The sequence below is a fragment of the Aristolochia californica genome, unplaced genomic scaffold (genome assembly GCF_029961685.1).
Source record: "Aristolochia californica isolate CCGP_79_NKW_82.1479 unplaced genomic scaffold, dmAriCali1.0.hap1 SCAF_12, whole genome shotgun sequence".
NCBI lineage: Eukaryota > Viridiplantae > Streptophyta > Magnoliopsida > Piperales > Aristolochiaceae > Aristolochia > Aristolochia californica.
The window spans coordinates 923499-938833 of NW_027181793.1; the positions used below are offsets into that span (position 1 = coordinate 923499).

General features: G+C 36.8%; 1 protein-coding gene across 2 annotated transcripts; it reads left to right on the top strand.

The window, feature by feature from the left end:
- Positions 1–320: 320 nt before the first annotated feature.
- Positions 321–13483, top strand: LOC137945680 (uncharacterized). 2 transcript variants are annotated; one of them, XM_068791655.1, is made up of 8 exons: positions 321–569; positions 1176–1274; positions 1830–1958; positions 7457–7539; positions 7644–7719; positions 11995–12180; positions 12855–12983; positions 13062–13483. In XM_068791655.1, exons 1-8 carry the CDS (start codon positions 495–497, stop codon positions 13227–13229), a joined length of 945 nt encoding a protein of 314 aa, XP_068647756.1. In that variant the 5' UTR covers positions 321–494; the 3' UTR covers positions 13230–13483. The 2 variants fall into 2 exon arrangements, with proteins under 2 accessions (XP_068647756.1, XP_068647757.1); XM_068791656.1 differs by having other exon boundaries at positions 322–569; positions 1176–1244.
- Positions 13484–15335: the final 1852 nt, after the last annotated feature.

Sequence of the window (15335 nt, forward strand, 5' to 3'; positions counted from 1 at the left end):
TGAATTGAGCTCTTCATATTCAATTTGGCTCCACCAAATAGAATCTTTGATTCAGGTTTGATTTGTTTTCAGTGATGACAATTTTTTCTCATACTTTTTTTCTATGAATGAAAACAACAAAATATACAAAATAACCCCATTACCATAATTGAATGCTAAAACATATAATAGATTGCTAAAAATATATAAATGTACCAATATATTAATTTTAAGATATTTTATTCTATTTTAATGGTTTAATTCAAATTTCATACTTGTTTGGTTGGGTTTGTTTTTTTCTCAACTCCGTTGTTGGAATTTTTTTTGTCGACCCCGCCTGCTGGTGAATGGGGTTGGAACTCCCCTGATGCAACTATTTGTTGCTAATAACTCTTGTGGGATCATTTATAGGTTTCTTCTTATCCAGTTTCCTTCGCTCCGTACTTCTTCCCCTGGTTCTCTCCTATCGTGTTGTCGCTTGAAGTCTCCGCCTCTTTGGAGAACCCAGAAAAAGGATGCAAGGAAACGAAGATGTTAGCATTGAAGAAATGGTCTCAAATTTATCGATGTACAATGATCAACTCGCCCAGGTAAAGTTTATTTTTGTAGTACTACTGATAGATTTATCGGGTTCTTGGTTAACAGTTCAACTGATTGGTGGATTTATATTCAATTTATGGCTAAGAACTATTTCCATCGCATTCAGTGTCTCCATATATTATTGCGTAATGTTTCGTCTTTTGAAAGTTCATGAGTTTTTATTTTATTTTTCCCTCTCTCTTCGGCTTCCTTCTCTCATATTTGGATACCCACTATGGTCTGTTCCTTTTTTTTTAATGATTTTATTGATTTATGCTGGATCGATGTTCTGATTTACTACCATGAAACTTTCGTTCCTAAGGGTTTTATGTTATTCAGCTTGAATCTAGTTGTCAGGTCTAACCTTGACTGCTACTCCCAGTTTTGTCCTTTTAAAAGTGACTTTGGATTAAAAGCTGCTGTTACTGGTGGAGTTACTTTTGCGTCTTTCCATATTTCATTCTGCTGTTGAATTTTATTATTTATTTTAGTTCTTCATGTCCTGAACAATCCATCAACACCATACTTTTAGTTTCTTTATTATCAATTTCTGTTTCTTTTACCATCTTTTGCCTAACATTTTGGTATGTTGCTGTTATTTTTTTATGGGCTTGCAGGTTAGGAAACTATTAGCTGATGAACCTGGAAACTCAGAATATGTGGATATGGAAAAAGAGCTTGAAGAGGTAAGCAGGGCCGTATCTTTCATTCTCTGGGTAATACAGAATCTATGTCACGTCATTATTAGCTTATACTCAGTTACAATGTTAGTCCTAGTATATGTGTTAAGAGAAATTAAAAAAACATAATTAATCGTTGAAATTTCTAGACTAGGGGTGTTTATATTCTCTTTTAAAGCAATCATCAACATGTTGTTCAAGCAGGGCATCACGATACCGCTGCATGCAGGCAGGAGACTTCTCATGGAGTTTTTGTTTTTATTTTTTGCTTTAAAAGGTGAGAAGAGGGCTTTTCTTGAAAAATAGCCACATGGTTAAGACAAAGAGAGCTATTTGGAGAATTTTCCGATAAAAAAGAGCTATATGTGGAAAACGCGGCTTTCTCTAGATGCCCATCACCCCTATTTTGGTTCCTGTGCAGGTTCTGTGTCATGATGGCCTGCCTGCTTGCTCTCCCTGATTTCAGATGTTCACGACTGAGATTCTAAGTTTGAAACCTGGATCTAAATTCATTGGTTTAGAAAAAAGAAAGTTGGTTTCTTTTGTTTTTTATTTGTTTGGCTGATTCTGGTGAATTATGTTGGCCTGCAGGTTATTGCTTTGACAGAGGAACTCTTAGCAACAGCAAAGCAAGCTCAGGTGACTGGAGTGAGTCCTGATATAGATGCAGATTTGTCTCCTAATCAGCAGAAATCTGTTGTATCACCCAAGATTGAAATGGTGAATTTTGTAAAACTTTTCTTTCTTGTTTTTGAAATTTGAAAATTTCCTCTGTTTCTCTTATTCAAGATCTAGAATTATCAGAAAAGGAATTAGTGGATTAAGATGATGATAATCTTTGCAACAGTCTTAACTCAATTAATGAAACAAAATTCAAAATTTTGTGTCCCTACATCCACATTTAAACGAGAATGAAGGGGCAGCAAAATCTGATGTCCTTTGTTGGTAAAGCAAGTGGCTTTTCCTGGTTATACTCTCTATAAGCAATATCTGATACCTATATTTCACCATCTCACAGATCCCTTTTCTATATAATTAGAGATTAGAATGTTGCATTTTGTGTGGAAAAGTGTGCAAGGATATCTCTTTTCTGTAGGCGCTGGAAATGCCATTAGTTTTGGATTGATCCTTGGCTTGATGATCTGCTATTCTCTGAGAAATATCCTAGCCTCTTCGTCATCTCCAGCAGGCCTCACCAGCTTGTCTTGGATGCTGCTAATGGGAAAATCTTCTCTACTGGAAAGGTGACAACTTGGAACCTCCAATTCAGAAGGCACTTGAAAGGCGAGGAGACAATGGAGCTATGTTCCCTTCTCTGGACACACTTTCAGACCGGAGGTCAGAGACACCCTACTTTGGGCCCCGCGAATTCTGGGCACTATGACGTTTGTAGTTGATATTCTTTGCTCCAAGATTCATCTCCTCATAGTTCGTCTTCCCTAGCTTGGTCCCTTGAAGCCTTTTCAAAAGTGAAAGTCTTTGTGTCGGGTGCCATGAATAGTAGAATACTCAAACAAAGAGCGATTTCCATTGGGGTCAACATCCAACAAAGAGGGGTTCCATTGGGGTCAATCTCTTGCACCCTCTGCAGCTCCTCGGCAGCATCTGTGGACCATCTTTTGATCCATCACTCGATTTGCTGGCAGTCTCTGGAAAGAATGTGTTTAAGTGATCTCAAGATCTCTATTATTCAAGCTGGTTTTTTCATGTTAGTTATTTAATTGAGCTGGGATGTAACCCTAAGGGCATTTCAGACCTTTTACATTTTCTTTCATTGAATATAAATAAAGGAATGCTGTATTGGTTGAACACAACGTGTGTTCTCCCTTCGTCCTAATTCTCTTTAACTCAGCTTCTCCAGTTTCCTCTCTCTTTTTATTTCTTCCTAAGACCCTTCTCCTACTTCTTTCCTCCTCTTTCAGTCTCTTTCACCAACACTTGCTAGAGTGATAAAGACCCTTTAATTTATCATGGTATTAGAGCAGATGTTCTAGGGCCTGAATTTATTTTTACTGAATGGAAAATTGCATAGCATTTACATGGCTGCTGCACTTCAACAGGTTGGCATCTGTCTCTTGAGATAAGTCCTTGTTTTTGGTTTGTAGAAACTCTATCATTCCTCTTAAAACCTGTCCCTTTTTTTTATGGCTGCGTAAGCATTAATTTAACTCAAACAACATGCAAGCCTCATTCATCTCCACGCAAGTCACTTTTTTCTGTTTCATGCATAGAATGTTCCATTCGGCCTCTACATACCAGCACCTAGATTGTCTTAATTTTGTTGTCATTTCATTGCTGGATCAAAAATGAAAACTTCTTTGTTTTCCTGGCTCAAAAGCTTCAGTTTTTTCCAAAAAAAAACCTTCAGTTTTTAATAAGTTCTCTGAGTTTTGCTTACATTAAACCCTAAATTAGGGTTTCATGCATAGCTTGTTCTCCTGCTGTGTTGTCATGAGTAAGAAGAGAGATTTTGTGGTTGTTGCCTTCTTGTATTTGCTCTTGATAAGACTAATGTTAGTCCATTCTCTCTAATCCATCATAGTTTCGTTACTTTAACATATATCTAGATGATTATATTCGTGTTACTTGGTTGTTTTTAATGAAAAATCGTTTTGAGGTGTTTGCATATTTACGTCGTTCTATGCATGTTGAAACTCAATTTTAAATAAAGATTCAATTGTTTTGGTTTGATAATGCCAAATAATATTTGTTTCATCTGTTTCAATCATGTTGTCAAAAGAATAGTATTATTCACCACCCCTCATGCACTTCACAAATGATGTAGCTGAATGTAAAAAAATACACTTGTTAGAAGTTGGATGAACTTTATTGCTATCCATGAGTGCTCTCTAATATTACTAACCCCACACAATTCTCACAACATGTTTTCTTGTTAACAAGATGCCCTATACTGTTTTAAATAATGCATCACCTTTTTCCCAACTTTTCCTGAATCTTAATCTTTTGTTAGCTTTGTTCTTGATTTCAGCTCTTGTTGAAATAAGCTTTGATCCTAAGGCTTAAAATGTGTATTATTTAGTTACTCATCAACTAAGCTTTGAGGAAAAACTTTCTATTCTTGGGGTAGTCCTCCCCCTACAGGTTTTGCTTCAATAGAAGGAATACCATGATCTCTCATGCAATTGGATCCACAATTACTTCAACCTCTTGGAGACTCTTAACGAGCCCTCCTCTCCATTGTTTGACTCGTCAACCATGTGGTCTGATGATTTTAAGGTAAATTCTTCTTCTTTTTCTTTTGGACCATAGTATGGAACTCAACCTGTAGCTATCTAGAAAAAACCTTGGTCATGTGTTTCTCCATGCCCCTCTACTCTCATCCCATTTCTAACTAAGTTTCTACTCATCAAGTGTCTTCTAGCTGTTGTTCTTTTCTAGTAGTTATCTTTTTGTTTCTCTTCCCAAAGATTATCAAGAGACCTTGCAACATCCAGGTTGGAGAGTAGCTATGGAGGAAGAGATGGCAGCTATATATGAGAACCACACATGGGACTTGACCTCATTGCCCCCTAGAAAACAATGTGGGTTGTAGATGGGTTTTCATAGTGAAGAATAATTTTGATGGTAGCATTGCCCATCTTAAAGCCACACTGGTTGCCACAAAGATATGGAATTTTTTTTTTCACTTGTTGCTAAACTTAATTCAGTACGTGTTCTTATCTCTATTGTTGCAAAATTTTCTTGGTATCTCCACAGTTCGATGTTGAGAATGCCTTTTTTAATGGAGATCTTCATGAAATCAACCATTTGGTTTTGTTGTTGAGTGAGAAAGCATGTGTAGGCTTCAGATGTCTATCTACGACTTAAAAGTAATCCCCTTGAGCATGGTTCGATAAGTTCAGTAAAGTGATTATGGGGTTTGTTCTTATGAGGTGTGAAGTTGATCATTCTATTTTTGTGAACTGGTCTACTTGTGGTGTGGTTCTTATATAATTCTAACAAGTAGTGATAAGAGTGGAATTCAAAAAATAAATGAGGGACTCAACAAGATGTTTCAAATAAAAATTTGGGGCTAAAATATTTTCTTGGGATTAAAGTGTTGCAGTCCACACATGACATTGTTCTCTCTTAGTGGAATTATATGTTGGATTTATTAGAAAAAACTGGTATGCTTGGGTGTCGACCTTTTGACTTCCCCTTGGATTCAAATATTAAACTGCATTCTTAGGAAGTCAATGCTGTAGATGTGAAAAGTTTTAGCAGTTGGTTGGTAAACTCATTTATCTTACAATAACTCAGCCATATATTTCTTTTACAGTGAATGTAATCAATCAGTTTATGCATTGTTCTCAAGTGTCACGATGGCAGGCCTTAGAAAGAATTTTAAGATATATAAAAAAAAACCCAGGTGAAGGGTTATTATATAAAAATCATGGACATGTCAATATCAAGGGGTTTGCATAAGATACCTGGGTTATTTCTTTAGATGATAAAAAAATCTATTTCTTGCTACTATACAATGATTGGTGAAAAGTTATTTACTTGGTGGAATAAAAAACAAACAGTTGTAGCAAGATTTAGTGCTGAATCTGAATACTGAACTATTGCTTATGTTATAAGTGAGATGTTGTGACTCATATAGTTGATGGCTAAACTTGGGCTTCCCTTCGATACTCCTATGCAGCTTCATTGTGACAACTAGGCAGCCATCCATATTACTACGGATTCTTCATTGAATGAACTAAGCATATTGAAATTGATTATTTGTTTGCGACAAGCACTACATTCTTCTCAAAATCAACTTGCAAACTTGTCTCACTAAGGCAATGATTGCAATTTCTCTTCACCACTCATTTACTAAGGTGTTTTTGATGTTACCTATACCAGCTTGAGGGGGATTCTTAAAGTGATCATATGATCGCTATTTTTCAAGCTGGTTTATTCATGTTGGTTGTTTACTTGAGTTGAGATGACTAAGGGCATTATAGACTTTTGTATTTTTCACTAATTGAATATAATAAAGAAATAGTGTAGGATTGAACACAATGTGTGCTCTCCCTTCACCCCAATTCTCCAACTCGTCTCCTCCTCTCTTTCTACCTATCACTTTGCACACCTTTCTTCTCCTAATTCTTTCTTCCTCTCTCACTCTCTTTCACCAACACTTCAAGAATGATAAATTAAGGCCCTGAAATTCAGTCTGTACTACAAAAAACATTTCAGCAGCCAGTCCTCCCCTCTTCAAAGGTTTGTTGAGACTGCTACATGGCAGATTATCACATGGGTGTGCTCATGACCTGTCTTTGAAGGTATTTCCAGCAACCTCATCTGGAGCAATTGGTCTCTAATGGCAAGCATGTCTCCCCTTCACAACCGAGTATCCAATAATGGCTTCCTCTGCTAGTCAGCAAGTTAAAATTTAACTCGGCAGTTGCTCCAGGGGCAACCCTTGCCTTGCTGGAATTTGGGGAGCTTTCAGAAGAGCTGACGGTCTCATTGTGCTGTCCTACTTGGGCCTAATACGGATTGCTGAGTCTACCTCTGCAGAGCTTAATAAAGTCCTTCGTGGCCTTCGTCTTTACCACCAACATTTCTCTGATCTGCTAGAAGTGAAAGGAGACTCAATCTGTAATAAGCTGGTGTGCTAAGTCTCTCTAGCCTACTGGGCGCCATCTCAATGTTTTCTTTGAAGTTTGTGACCTAGGCCTAGCTGTTCTGCTTGCTACTGAAGGGGGTCAGTAATCAATCTCTCATTGTGTTGATTCCCTCTTCCTTTTAGTTACCTTTCAGAGCTGTTTAATGAATCGCCTTTTTAAAAACAAAGGATATAGTTTGTCCATTGTTTGCTCAATCTAGTTGAGCTGTCTTTGACTAGCCAAACTGATTATAAATTTGAATTCCCTGTCCAGGTCTGGGAAGTCTTTTTTAAGTTGGCTAGATGGCTTGATGGCTAGATGTTAGATGTCATGGAATCTCCATTCTTCTTTTGGCCTTTTTAAGTTTTGTTGGAGTGAGGTGGTGGAATGAAATGCATAGATGTCAGAATTGACTTTGAGTTTGTGTTTATACACACACTTAGCTGCTTCTTTTGCTGTGGATGCTGGTTATCTGCTTGTTATGTGTATTTTATGATGCTTTCTTAATTATATATGTTTTGTCTGACTCGATTTGCTGATGGAGTATTTCTTTTAGTGAATTCAGATTTATTATTACATTCCTTCTGTTCTTTTCTGGTATTCATTTTTGTCCCTTTCTAGATATCAAACAATGCTTCTGGAACATATGAGAGATTACCTATTGGCTCAAAGATTCAAGCTGTTTGGAGTGAGGATGGAGATTGGTATCTACTAATTCATGAAAATTCTGTACATTGTCAATTTGTATTATGTATAGTTTTTGCATTCTCCTACTTTTTCTTACATGTTGATTGGGTTGAATGTTTAGGTATGATGCAACAATTGAGGCTATCACTCCAAATGGTTACTTTGTCAGCTATGATGAATGGGGAAATAAAGAAGAGGTATTTTATCTCGTTATCTAGGTTATTGGTATAAGGTTTGATCATTATGTCAGTTAAAGCATTTTGTAAAATTTTTATTTTATTTTATTTTATTTTTCATTTCAAAACAAGATTGTACAAACTGAATTAAACTGCATTTAGAAGAAGAGAACTTATAGAGAGCTTGATGCAGACAAGAGGAGAAGAGAAGTTAAGTGTAAAGCAAGTTGCCGCCTGCTTTATATTGTTAACTTAAGATGTGAATTACGATGACCATAATGCTTGTCTCATTTAAAGTCACTGAACTAACTATTAATAAATAATGATGCAGTAAACATAAAAAATTACTGTATTGAAGTTCTGACTTTAAAATAGTAGAGAGGAAAGTTATGATTATACTCTTAGCAGCTAATTAGCAAATACCCTAGATATATTACGTTTCTCAGCATTCCCCCTTGTTGGAGGATGTATATTGAATACCAAAAGTCAAAAAGGGCAAGTGATTAATCAAGTTCCAACTGTCAAAATAGCATGGCCCTGAATTGGCATCAAGAACAATAAAAGTAGTATTTCAAAAATAGAAAAAAAGAACAATAAAAGTAGAGTAACATCTAACATGTGTCTACTCTTCCGTTTAGCCACCCCATTCTATTGTGTGGTATAAACACAAGATGTTTGATGTAAAAGACCAATTGAAGCACAAAATTCAGAGAACTAAATATTCATATACTCAACCCCACTACCAAATTGTGTCACACAAATATGAGGTCCAAATTGAAATTTATTTCATTATAAAATAAATTGAGTACACTCTGAAATTCAGACTTATCTCTCAACAAATAGACCCAAGTAACTCTACTATAATCATCAACAAAAGAAACAAAATACTTATTAGCAAAGGGATTAGGTACTTGACTTGGGCCAACATCAAGTTAGACACACTTGTTATTGACTTGAGGAGGAAAGATTGAGTGATGGTAATTCTCTAATTGACATACTTCACAATAAAAAAGACATCATAGAACTCATAGATGGAAATAACTAGTGGGGCTTAATTGAAGATGAATGCCTGAGTTGAAGGTGCCATTTTGGATACATGGATGACTGCAATGCCTTTGATTTTTTTATTAACAACATTTGGATGATATAAACTATTTTTTTTTCATAGTATATCAATCATTTTGTTTGTTTGGAGGTCTTGAAACTTGCGTAAGAGGAAAACATGTATTAGAACAATTCAAGTAGGTTGTATTTGATTAAAAAAAAAAGGCTAACTGAAATTTTAATTACATATAACATATATTGACAATAACACAGGAGTGGCACAGACCAATTTCAAGGGGGTGCAACACTTTTCAGTTTGGGCCTGATATCTAACCTATATACCATGTTTTCATGGTGGTGTGATGTTCAATGTGAATCTATGTTCGAAGGACACATAATTCAGCTTCTTCAGCGAACCCCTTAATATTTGCTAATTCTGCTAGCCTTATTGAACCTTGGTGAGCAAAAACCCACTAGGCTTCTTGTCCTTTGTTTCACTCCTGTGTTTGGAGTGCCCCCACTTGCTACAAGCTGGTTTGCCTCAGTCAAAGTGCTGTTCAGGGAGCAAGAGAAAGACTTCATTAGATTCGTGGGGTAAGCAAGTTACCTTTCCCACCCCACTAGTGGCTTCGCTACTGCTAATGCCTTGTAGTCATCATTCTAGACCCTTCGCCGGAAGCCACAGCTAGTCGCTTCACTTCCTGTTGACAGAAGCCAATGTCCTGGAGTCCCAGTGACTCATTCTGACTGAACAAGGGGTGTTTGGGTCTCTACAAACTTCAAAATTAAAATATTTTAAGTCAGAAAAGAAGGGCAGGGCTCGATAATCATAATAATTGCAGACCTGACATCTGGGACTTCTGCTCTGTCTGTTGTTGCAACTATGGCCAGCAACTTGAGTTGGATGAATTTCACCAACTGAGACAAAAAAACAGACAGATCAGCCAATTCACCAGACCTAGGGGAAGTAGACTTATACATAGAGCAGAAATGACAAGATTTATGTGTCACGTGGGTTAATACCCGTATCAATGCCCCACATTTTGCCTAAGAAACATGAAAAGAGGTGATACCTGAATGAGCCAGGGTGACATAGAGGAATTGGGAGTAGATTGTAGACCGGTTGACTGGGCAGACACTTGATCTAATTGTTGAATCAACTTCTGGTTATCATCTTTCATGCTTAGCACTGCATTTTTCGGCCTCAACACTTGAAGCAGTTTCACCTTCTTGTACTGCTTGATTAGCACATATAGGTTTGCCAAATTTGTTCAAGTACCTTTAAGAGAAATAGGTAGTGTGACCACAATGAATCCACTCATTCTTACCCCTATCAAGACCATGTCTTCCCCTTTATTCACGACTTTTACCTCTTTGGCTGCCACCTTGCCCTCTAGTAGAGCATGTAGAATTAGAATTTAAGGCAGAAAAATCTTTCTTATTACTAGAATAGCATTAAGGGTAACCACAGGTTCTGCTTGTAATACACTTAACACAAGTATCCTTAAAAGAAGGTTCTTCTTTACTAGACAACACTTGTGCCTGAATAGCGTCATTTTTCAGGCCCTAAGACATGAAGATAATGAGCTACATTCATTTCTCCTCTTTGCCTATGAGCCTCTCTCATTACCGTAATAAATGGATGATAAATACCAATCTCCTGCCACAATCAGTCCATCTTACCAGTAAGCTCAGTAAATGACTTACCTTTGTTTGCATGGAAAACAATTTTGAGTATAGATCATAAGTCCTAGAGAGGTTTTCATCTTGGGAAAATCTCTTAATAGTCTCTTTCATCTCTCTAGCAGTTTATTAAAACATAACTGGACTACTTATGGGAGATTCCATAATGTTAAGTAGGAATGCCATAATTACAAAATTTTCTGAGTTTCAACCCACAGGCAAAGGAGATGGAGGCTGTTCACCAGTAAAGTGATACTTGTTCTTTGTTCTAAAAAAGAGGCCAACAACTCTAGCCCAAAACAAATAATTCTTAGCATTCAACTTTATCATTGTAATATGAGCACTAACCTCATCCTTTATCTTCCTTTTCAGATTGTTGGGTGGGAGAAGTGATGTTGTAAAACTTTGACTGGCGATTGGACTTGGTTCAATCGTACCCAATCACCTTACGGATCGGGTTTTATAGCATTGGAAGTTACTTCACTGGAACTTAATGCAGCCATAATTTCATCAGAATAATTAAACTTGTGCAAAGTATCTCTAATTCCCGCAAAACTAGCACAATTCACCAAAAAATCAGCAACCAAATTCAACTAAAAGCAGCCTGCACTGATACTTTCCACAAAACACACACGAAACAGCAGTTCTACAATAGAAAGAGGCACCTAATTTGGCAAATGGAAACAGCAATCATCCATCTAAAAAATTGGTGCATTCCATTAAAACATAGAGAAAGACAGTACCTTTAATATCAAATTCTCAGTCACGGTCTGCCCAGGTATTCTTAGGGGGCTGGGATGACTTGGATCAATATCAAAATGACTAGTCGAAGCTTGGAGTTTTTTTCCCCTAACTTAAACTATAAGATTTTTAGTGGTATTAACAATCCCTTCATACAAATATAAATGTCAAAAAAAAAAAAAAAAAATCCCCATCAGGTCCAAGCTTAAATAAATGGCAAATGGGTTCAAATGTGGACAATATAAATGCGTTACAAACTAAACGGGGTATGAATTTGGCCCGGCAAATCAGACGTCCTAATTTTCTACAATGTTAAAGTTGTGTATAGCTTGTGACTTGGGCCATTGGTTCAATGGTCACATGGGAGGTTTATAGTGTAAGGTCTTGAGTTTAAGTTTCACCAGGGGTTAAAGGGGGTTGTATGTGTGCATTCCATATTCAGAAAAAAAAGTTGACCATAGGTCTATTTCAAAGTGACTAGCCAAAGTTAGGAGGCTTTTTCTCATAACTACTAGATTTTTCCAGAGATTAGCTTATGCGTGATTATTTCTATTACCAAATATATTGGTTTCTTACTCTTGCTAGTTAACTAGGGTGTAATTTGAATTGTGCTTTTCATTATTTTTTCTCTTATTTGTTCTATTATTTTTATTATAATAAGTTACATACTGGTGAACTTTTATAAAAAAATAGCTGGTCTTGTATCATGCTTTTGCAGTTTAATAATTTAAAGTAGAAGGATCAGGGAATTTCTGTTGCTACACTTCATTGATCCTATTCAGTTTAACTGGGATTTGACCATTTATGCTCCTCGATTGTTGTTTCTAGGTGGATCCTGCAAATATTAGGCCTATTCAAGAGGGAGTTGTTGATGCTTTGCATGAAGCTGAGATAGAAGCTGAAGCTACCAAACAAGCCATTAAACGAAAAATTGCACAAGCAGCTACTGTTGATTTCCAGTCACGGAGCCTACCTGCTAAGCTACGAATTGAGCCTGACGACCCTGAAGATGTGGTGCGTAGAGCTTGTTTTTCTTATACTGCTTTGGGAAAACCTCTGTTGTCATGAGATTCATCTTGTTCTGATTCAAGTATCATAGTTCACTCTTGCTATTATGTAACTGTAAAGTGGGATTATAGGTCCTCTTTGATGATCCCTTTATTTTCTGAGTGAAGCTTTAATCATGTTGGATAATTGTGTCATCTTTACAATCATGAGGGCAAGCTTTTATTGGCAGTGATTAGGTTTCATTCAAGAAGCAAACTGTATTATTAGATATCCTAGATCTTGGTATTTTAGCTGTAACTTATAAAAGATAATAGTGTTATAGAGTTGAATAACAAATGAAAATACAAGAATGCTGGAGACAATTTTAGGCTTACACTGCATCATTCACCTTTTTGACCTTGTCATTGCATTTCTAGAGAGGATTAGTAGTCAGTGTCAGTGTTCATTTGTGTCAGACATTTTTCTTGTTCTGGGATGTTTAGAAAGCATATTCAGCTTTTCTATATCCGTTTTCTGCCTAGTGTCTTCCTCCTGTTTTTTGCAAATAGGTTATCCCTCTCCGCCTGTTTTAACCCTTTTTTATCTCTGGGATTTATATCATTCAAATGCCCTTTTTCTTTTTCCTTTTAAGGGGGATGATAATGGAATTGATCAAATGTATGACTATGTTTTTATTTCAGAAAGCTGCAAAACGAAAGAAGATCCATTCTTTCAAGTCAAAGCAGCGTTCTGAGCAGCTCGAAGTTGCACAAAATAAGCGGCAGAATGCTTGGCAACAGTTTCAAACGACAAAAGGCAAAACTAAGAAGGTTACATTTATGTCGATAGCTCTCTCATTCTTCAATTATTTAATTTTGATTTATTAATTATTTTTGGCTCTATTTTAGGTTGGCTTTTTCTCTGGTAGAAAGCGAGAGAGTATCTTCAAGTCACCCGATGATCCCAAGGGGAAAGTAGGTGTCACTGGCAGTGGGAAGGGATTGACAGATTTTCAAAAGAGGGAAAAACATCTGCATCTCAAAGGAGGAGGTGCGGTGGCTGAAACTGAAGAGTAGATTATATTGTTCTGTAGATTATGCTGGAATAACTTTTTCAACGCAGAAGCTTAACCGTTGCTTCCTTGCCGTGAAATATTCCGTTTCTATATTTTACATGACAAGGAGGTACAATTTTTTTTTTTTTTAAACACATTGTTGATCGATGAGAATGGTGTGGACTGATTCTACAGTAAAGGGTATTATAGAATTGTAAAGAGGATTGTGTTTCAGAATTTCAAGTCTTGGCATGGAAGCTACTTCAATGAATAGACTTTGGCAAGAATAGCAATTTGATCTAAAATAAGATTCCATTAAGCAATTTGATCTAAAATAGAATCGTAGAGCCGTCGCCATTTTAGAGGAGAAGAAATCGATAGCCAAGCGACGAATCAAAGGTTGAAGGGAATGATCCAAAGTCCTCCTGAGATACTGTCGCCTTCAAAAACCTAGATCCCTCTAGAGACACCTTCAAATCTCATCTCAAAGATCGATTCGATCTCTTGCAAGGTGTGTAATCGGTTTTTCTTCCCTTTTAAGCTTTATAATCTCCATTTCTGTCTGTGCAGCAGAGAGGGGGGACTTTTTACGGTCTCCATTTCTCTCCATGAGAGAAACTGTAATAAATTTCTCATTGTTTTGATTTATTTTCCTAAACCCTAAACCCTAGACCAGTTCACGATTTCCCAAATTACCATCCAAGTGCATCCATGCAGGTGTCAGCAAAAGCTTCTTACAAATAACTTGGTGGCTTGCTTGTGTCAATGGAGATAGTGATACCGGTTTTCTGTTATTCCCACTAGGTTGATATGTGAAAAATAACTTTATAAAGGTATTTGGAGAAAATGTCAAGTCCTTGTTTTGGATTCACATATTGTTATTGAGTCCTTATTAATTCTATATCAAATGGTTTTGGATTAACATGTTCTGATGTTAACCCTCCTTTTTGTAGCTAAACCAACAACTGAGCCAAACTTTTGACACAATAAAGATGGTAATTTATGATATCCTTGGTTTGATTATTATTAATTTTCAGGACTCCATGGATTTAGTTCATGGAGAAAAAAAAAAGACACCATTGGGAGAAAACTAGAGGAAAAAGAGGTTATGGACTTGATGATCCTAACCCTTCCCTTGAAGCTCAATTTATAAATTAATCAAACTACATTATTTCAATAATACCCCTAAAACTTAAACTAATTATATTTGTGTTATCTCTATCAGATTACTCTTTCTTTACCTTCCTGCCATTATTGTATGGGCTTGTGGGCCTTCTCCTTGATATGTGGGCTTGGGCCCATCTTCCACATCTCTTGGATGCGTGAGTCTTCCTTGGTCTTATGGGTTTGGGCCCATCTTCCAACACACTTGGATATGTAGGCCTTCTTTGGTTGTGTGGGCTTGAACCCATCTTCCAACACTCCCTGTGAAGCTGGGGGTGAGAGAACATCATAAACTCCCAGTTGCTGCAAATGGTGTATAATTTTTTTTTGTATAAAATGGTAGTCCTCCCATCTTCCAACACTCTCCCTCACGTTGGTGGTCACCTCCATTAGGTCTAACTGGCATAAGATAAGTGAAAGTAAAATCACTCCAAGTCGCATGACATTGCTCCATACTCTAGTCTTAATCTATGTTGGACGTAGGGTACACTCCTATTTTTCTTGTGTAGCGCCACTCTTATCTTCTATTAGTAGTGAGTCTATACGCAATGCTCAAAAGTGTAAAAAAACTCCTCCATACCGTGTCCCTTCACATGACAACGACTCTCAAGAGGGGTAGTGGGTCCATTGATACTGAGGCCACCTCGTCGTCATGAATAATGTCTCATCCAAAGAGACATAATAGTTGCAACTGAATATAACACGACCATTTTCTAACACATATAACACGAACCAAAATAATAAACCTTGTAAAAGGACCCATGAAATAATCCAATGCAAGTATATGTACCAAATAAAATGCTGACCAAGGAATAAACTGTCAAAATTTCAAAATAAGAATCCAGCCAGAGAAAAAATACCGAGGCACGCCGAGTCAAATAGTAGACCAATATAGCCGAGTCAAGACGGAAATATGTATAAAACTTGGGACTCGGACCCGTATAATTGATGCAGAAAACAAGTG